The sequence below is a fragment of the Siphateles boraxobius genome, unplaced genomic scaffold, assembly GCF_051911475.1.
Source record: "Siphateles boraxobius isolate OS27281-9 unplaced genomic scaffold, OSU_SipBor_1 29, whole genome shotgun sequence".
Classification (NCBI taxonomy): Eukaryota; Metazoa; Chordata; class Actinopteri; order Cypriniformes; family Leuciscidae; genus Siphateles; species Siphateles boraxobius.
Window position 1 is genome coordinate 10,187,587 of NW_027508908.1, and position 6,917 is coordinate 10,194,503.

The following is a 6,917-nucleotide window of genomic DNA, read 5'->3' on the forward strand; positions in this document are numbered from 1 at the left end:
TTAACGCACACATGTTTACTCACCCTTCTGTTGTTCCAAACCTGTACGACTTTACATCTTCTGCAGAACACACAAACACAAAAGATTTTTTTTTAAGAATCCAAACAACACTGAACCCTATTTACAGTTTCATTGTATGGAGAAAATGAGAGTTAATAAATAATTGCAGAATTAGGGGAAAATTTCCCCCTAATTTGGGGATCAGACTCCTCCAAACCACCCATTCGCCCCAAATTTGCTTCTATAACACGCAGAAAACCAATGAGGGTCATGACGCAGGTCTCTAAAGTTATCAGTGCTGATTTTATTCTGCTATCTCTGTGCAACAGGGCAAAGCAAATCTGTCATTGTATGTGGGCTGCCACTGTAGAGCACTCCCTTAGGGCACTACAAAGCCACTCTTGGAAAACTACAGGGGATACAGCTTTCATGCATTAGGCTGCTGGCCCGCACACTAATCAAGCCTTATGCGCAACATCCCTCTAAGTGCAGTCCCATTTCACTCTTGTTTCACTATGAGTCATGTGTCACTTCTCTCCCATGTTTTTAATTCCATAAACTCCTCCTTTCCAACCACACTCAGTACTTCCCCCTTATCCTATTCTTCCCCCACCTCTGTCTTTTTGTTGTTGCTTTTTCATTCATTTTCTTAGACGACTGTACCACAACACAGATGCTGTCAGTCATGGCATTCACTTGGCTTACTGTTGGCGATAGGGTAATATACATGAGACATGAAAACCTTCACACACACTCACACGTCCAGCTGGTAGGTGTAGGTGGAGCGGGGAAAGCCTGTTCTTCCAGTCATCTTGAGTTTTTGTGGAGGTGGAGAGGGAGGGAGGAAAAGAGAGAGGTGTCCAGAACATGAGCCAATGGAGGAGGCACTAAACAACAACATGGACATCCTCGGGTCTACCGTCTTTCAGTTTGTCTGTCTGTTTATTACCAGGCTCTCTGATGCTGGTCGGTCAGTCATGGTATTCTGAATTACCTCTGAATAATGACCAATGTCTAGGGCAGTACTGTATACCTGTCCACTCACCCTGAAACCCTGTTACCTACATAGCCTAGATGTGTGTGTGTGTTTGCTCTCTTCGTAGTCTCTACAAGAAACCTAAGAAGCAATATAACTTAAAAACGGACAGGTTGATCAATATGGTTGAGTTCAGTTTTCTTGGACACACTTAATTTTCACATATAATAATTTCAACTCAAATCAATATTTCATGTCCATCTATTTGTTTATTTTGAGTCAGGGTCCTACATGAACTCGTCTGGGTTTATTCTGGAGAAATGAACATCTGGCCTTAGATTATCAGGACAGGAATATACAGGAATGCAAGGGCATAAGAAGCACTTCCCACATACTGTATATACTTTTAATGAATCTAATATAAATTGGATATGGGCCAGACAGTGCTATAGCATAGGCCTATACCTATACATACATTGCAAAAAGCTTTGGAGTAAATAACGTTCCATTGGTTTAAGACTCCAGGAAGCTGCACATATTTTGAACAAATTTGGTATTGGTTTTTCTTTCCTTTCAACAGTAAATGCCAGTAATTGCTTTAGTCTCCCGTTATTTAATCCCTTAACGACTATCTCAGTGTTAAAGCTTCATATTCTATATTTGAAGTCATGACTCTTATGTCTCTAGAGCATAAACAATGCGTTTGTTTCATTAATAATGCGGAGGACAACATAATCCAAAGAGACGCAGATGCAAAGCCAAAAAACGAGCTGTGTGCCTCTTTCATGTGCCTCGTGCGCTCCTCCTCGCATGCTCTTCGTTCAGTCATTACCGGGCGCCGTGCCTGCGCACCCCCACCCTTTTCAAACTACGTCTCCACAATCGTAACTCTGAGCTAAGACGTCGAACTTCCCTCGGTCCAAACTGGTGCGCGAGAGCCCTCCCCTCCTCTCTCCGTCCCGCCTTTTCCGTTTGCCACCCTCGCTTGGGCTTGACCCGACTAGTGACGTATGAGAGATTCCGTGGTGCCCACAGCCGTAGGCGCGCGCTGTGCTCGGGTATAAAATGGGCCCAGGACCCATCATTCGGCACTCTCTCAGTCGCTCCGACTCGGGAACCAGAGCATTAGCGGAGATAGCAGGGAATCAGTGGCTAAACTCCTCAGGCTAACTCGCTCTCGGCTTTGGTTCGGAATGGAAACATCAACTTTTACGCGGAGCCAACGCTCCTTTGCGCACAACTTTAAGAGTGAGTTTCTGCTTCTTCAATTTTCATCTTTAGTATGAATGTGATTTTTAAATGCTTAGCTACATTTCTTACCTGTTCTAATGGAAATGAATGCATTTAAAATAATTCAAGAATTTAGAATAAATGTGCTAGGCTTTACTCAGGGACAGTTGGTTGGAATGTATTTTTCTTTGGTGCTACGATGTTTTGCATTAATGTTTTAGTCCTTTACATTAATATTTTATTTGTACCAAGTGTACGCATGTATTTAAAAGTTAAATGTTTTCTGAACTTGGAAATACATTTAGATGGATAGAATAATGATTGAAGTAATTGGATGTAAAAAAAAATCTGAATTGTTGCATTACATTTGTAAGTGACAATCTGCAGTGATAAGTTCAAATTTAAAATTAAAACGTGAAAATTAACTTAAAATTTAGGAGTTGAAAATAATAATATCGTGTAGTAAGATAAATGATTTTCACAAATTACATGGATGGAAACAAATAAGTTGTAATAATGAAGGAAACATTTTAGTTTATCTGTAGAAAATTCATTTTGAGATTCATGAATTTTAAACATTTTTCAAAAATCAGTAGTCATTGTTATCTTTTGTATTTTATTTTCACGTACATAAAATGAGACTTACGGACCAGGAGAGCTCCCTTCTAGACATTAAGCAGGAAACATGCAATGCGCTAATAAGACTAAGTGAAGTGACGCGCTCCTCTCTTTCCATCAGGCGCGCTCTCGCTCTGGCTGGTTGTCTGGCTGGTCGTGGTAAAACCCGTGCCTGCGCAGAACTGCCCTCACCGGTGTGTGTGTTACCCGACCCCCATGACTGTGAGCTGCCAGGCGCAGAACTTCACCATTGTGCCCCACGGCATGCCATTCGAATCCCAGCGCGTTTTTCTGCAGAACAACCGCATCACTGAACTGAGAGTGGGGTCTTTTGCTTTTGGCACACAGGTAAGGAAGTGTATGTGGGCTCTATATATGTGACAGAACAGAACATTTAATATTTACATTTGTAAATATACATTTGAAAGGTATCAGTCCTTTTGGTTGTGTAATTTACTAATTTTGTATTCCTTCTCAACATCTTCACCTCATTACCTTTACCTCCCCTCTACCCTTTTCCTTTCCTTTCTGTCCATCAATTCATCACATACCAGGTTTTGTGGCTCTTCTCCAACAACATCACCTGGATTGAGGCTGGTGCATTCAGCGAGCTGCGTGATCTGGAGGAGCTCGATCTGGGTGACAACCCTCACCTGCACCGCCTTGAGGGTGGAGCTTTCCGTGGCCTGGAGAAGCTTCAGAGCCTCCACATGCACCGCTGCCGGCTAGCCGCCGTTCCCCATGACATCTTCCACAAGCTCTACAGCCTGCAGTTCCTCTACCTGCAGGAAAACCAGCTCCACTTCATCCAGGATGACCTCTTCGCCGACTTGATCAACCTCAGTCAGCTCTTCCTGCACGGCAACCGCATCCGCACTCTGTCCGAGAATGTGTTCCATGGCCTGGTCAACCTTGATCGCCTGCTACTGCATGACAACAGAGTCCGTCAGGTCAATCGTCGTGCTTTCCGCGACCTGGGCCGGCTCACCATGCTCTTTCTCTTCAACAACTCCCTGGCAGAGCTGCCCGGTCAGGCCATGCGTGACATCTCCTCCATTGAGTTCTTGCGGCTGAACAACAACCCCTGGGCATGCGGCTGCGAGGCTCGTCCCCTGTGGGAGTTCTTCAGAAGTTCCCGTCTGTCCAGCTCAGAGGTTCTGTGCGCTTCCCCAGCTCCTCGTCGTGGACAGGACCTGCGCTTCCTGAGGGAAATGGACTTCGCTCTGTGCCCACTTCCCGACCCCGGCTCCCTCGCTGGCTCCACCACCACCACCTTCAGCACCAAGACTCGCTGGTGGTTCTCCAAGAACAAGCCCGTCAGCACTTCCAAGGGTATCTATGAGAAAAGCTCAGAGACCAGGGCGTACCCCTTGAATGGAGGAAAATCACAACATCCCTCTATCACATCTACATCCACAAAGTATGAGCTTGGGGAGGAAGAGGCTCTGCTTCCCAAGCTTGACCCAGAAGAGTATTGGGCCAACTACGGCAATGAAGATGCGGGTATCACCTCCCTGCGTTGCTTCGAGCTTGAGTGCCCTCCCGAATTTGACTCTCTGCCACCATCTTCCTCCTCTTCTCGCTCCTCATCTTCTGTTCTCTTGCTACTCTCCATGTCTGTCTTGACTGTCTGCATCCATCTTCTGTTTGGCTGAATATGTCAGAAGAACTCTTCCCCTTAATTTTTTCTCCTCTCTAGAGGAGGGAAAACCCTGTTTGCTCGATTTAACTCTTCAATGCCTTGATTCCTGTTTACAATCAACCTCACCTGTATCTTTGTTCTGTTCAGTTTGAGCCTCTAGTTCCTGGTATCTAGAGGGCACTACACTGATTTAGGATACAGTGGGTAAGCAGGGAACGTTGGGCAGTAAAGGGCCTTAATGGAAAGTAATGAAAGCTGTTCACAGGGCTTGGCTAGTTTAGCAGATACTCGGTCCTTATTTTTTGAGGACAAGTGTATTCTAAGCCATTTCTGTCACAGTCAGTGCAGACAGAGGATAGAAATTTCCATCTTATGTTTACATACAATATTTGTATGCTTTTAGACTTTTCAGCCACGCTAAGTGCTTCTATGATAGTTGTAATTATAGCTTGTGATGTCACTATGACACCCTCTTTCCAACAACGCTATAGCTCAATTTTTTCAGTAGTTACTGGTAACAATAGCATAATGAGCAAATCTTTTTATTCCCCTTGGGAGTGATCGAATGTAATATTTCCTCTATTATAACAGAAGGGTCTCAAACCCATTCAGGGCTCGAAAAGCACAAAGGAATGGCGTGCAGCAACAAAGCAAGATAGACAAAGCATACTGGAGTGAGGAGTTTGAAAGTGTTACAATGCAGCTAAATCAAGATAAGACACACAATGAGAGAGAGAAAGCACGCGCAGGAGAAGGAGAGACAGAGAGTACGCACAAGAGAAGGCGAAAGATTTCATTACATCACCAACTAGCTATGACAGCAATTATCACTTGTGTAAATATGACATCTTGGCAGAGGGAGCTGTAAATAGCGCTATGAAAGGCCACATGTTTGTCACTGTTCTGAATGGCCAACAATGCCACTGTGAGTAATGTCTGTGATATTATTTCAATGGTCAGTGCATGGAAAGATCAATGACACAAGACAAGAGTGTGCGAATGCTGTTGTTTTTTATCACAATTTTGTCAAAATACTGTTAACATGTTATGTTATTACTGTAAAATACACAACCTACATTGTTTCCAAGACTTTTGTTCTTTTATTATTCTGTTCAAATCCAAGTTTAACTGATTTTATCAGGATAACAGCAAATGCCATCCTTTTTCATTTCAAGTATTGATTTAAAATCAAACCAGTCAATCAACAGCTTGCAGCTAGTCAAAAAAGAATAGGCAAAATGCTAAAACTAAGACTGAATCCAAGGCAAGGCAATATATTGAGGACACTGTGGAAAGACCTGTTTCTTGATGTGAATTGACTAATTGAGCAAAGCCAATTGGAATATCAGTAAAATGTGCTTACTGACAGATTGGTCGACATTCAGAATTATGTCTACCATTGGTCACTGTTGTGATGAGAGCAGGTGCAAATACAGACTGTTTGGGCTGCTCTTTGTGGGCATGCTGAAGACAATGGATTTCTTTGGTTCTTGCCTATTCCCTTTTCCTCCTCTTTCGAACTGCAATACAGAATCGAAAGGCTTAAGGGAAAACAAACAGAGAGAGCAAGGACAAGAGGAGAGAGAAAAGGAAAAGGAAAAGGAGATAAAGAGAGCAGGGGTGGATGTGGGCGGTAGAGGCGAAGAGATGGATGAAAAAGGATGGACATGCTGATAAAGAAGGAGAAATGCAATCTAAAGTTAATAGGTAAAGATCGGAAAGATTTTTTTTTGTCAACTGTTAATTCTAGCAATATCCTGTTTTGTGTTTACCCTGAGACAGTAGAGAAGCAGATAATACTGCTCTTTTTGTCCTACAGATGTTTCCATGACAAATGTATTGTTTTTATGAAGTGTGAATGTATATCTCAGCTGGACGGGTAAGGTCAAACTGCCTTGAGGTGCTCTCGAGCGACCATGTCTGTGAGGTCGCTTAAAGATGACCAAAGAATTAGTTATACCTTTTTACCCAGAATGTATGCAGTTGATTGTAAGAATGTGAAAAAAATGAGCTGCTGAATCTTTTCACTACAACACAAATTGACGGACAGAAAGCATGACAAATAAATAAATGCTTATCTGTGGATATCAAACATCTTTGGTGTGGGAGTACTTTCTTTATATCTTCATCCAGCGGCTACGACTCTACATGTGCCTTCTCTCCCTCGCAACTTTCAGTCTGACCTCCCTTGACACATACAGACAGACAAATAGACAGACACACTGGTGTACACACATCTACTCCTCACTGCTTGTAAAGTTCTTTGAAGGCAACATCATTCACTATAGCATGCAGTTACCACGCAACGCACTGGCCACCATTCAGAGCTTCAATTCATTTCAGAGTTGCAGAGTATGCAAGACGTGTGCACACTGGCCAATGCAAGTAAACGCACCCCTTAGGCTGACAAAAAGATGCAAAATGATGATGTTATTGGAAAAGGTATTCACA

The 6,917-nt window shown here is 43.2% G+C and overlaps 1 protein-coding gene across 1 annotated transcript; it reads left to right on the forward strand.

The window, feature by feature from the left end:
* The first annotated feature begins 1,953 nt into the window (after positions 1–1,953).
* On the forward strand, positions 1,954–6,558 carry rtn4rl2a (reticulon 4 receptor-like 2 a). Its single transcript, XM_077246458.1, has 3 exons — positions 1,954–2,224; positions 2,946–3,172; positions 3,379–6,558. The coding sequence occupies exons 1-3, from the start codon at positions 2,170–2,172 to the stop codon at positions 4,477–4,479; spliced, it is 1,383 nt and encodes a 460-aa protein (XP_077102573.1). The 5' UTR covers positions 1,954–2,169; the 3' UTR covers positions 4,480–6,558.
* The last annotated feature ends 359 nt before the right edge of the window (positions 6,559–6,917 follow it).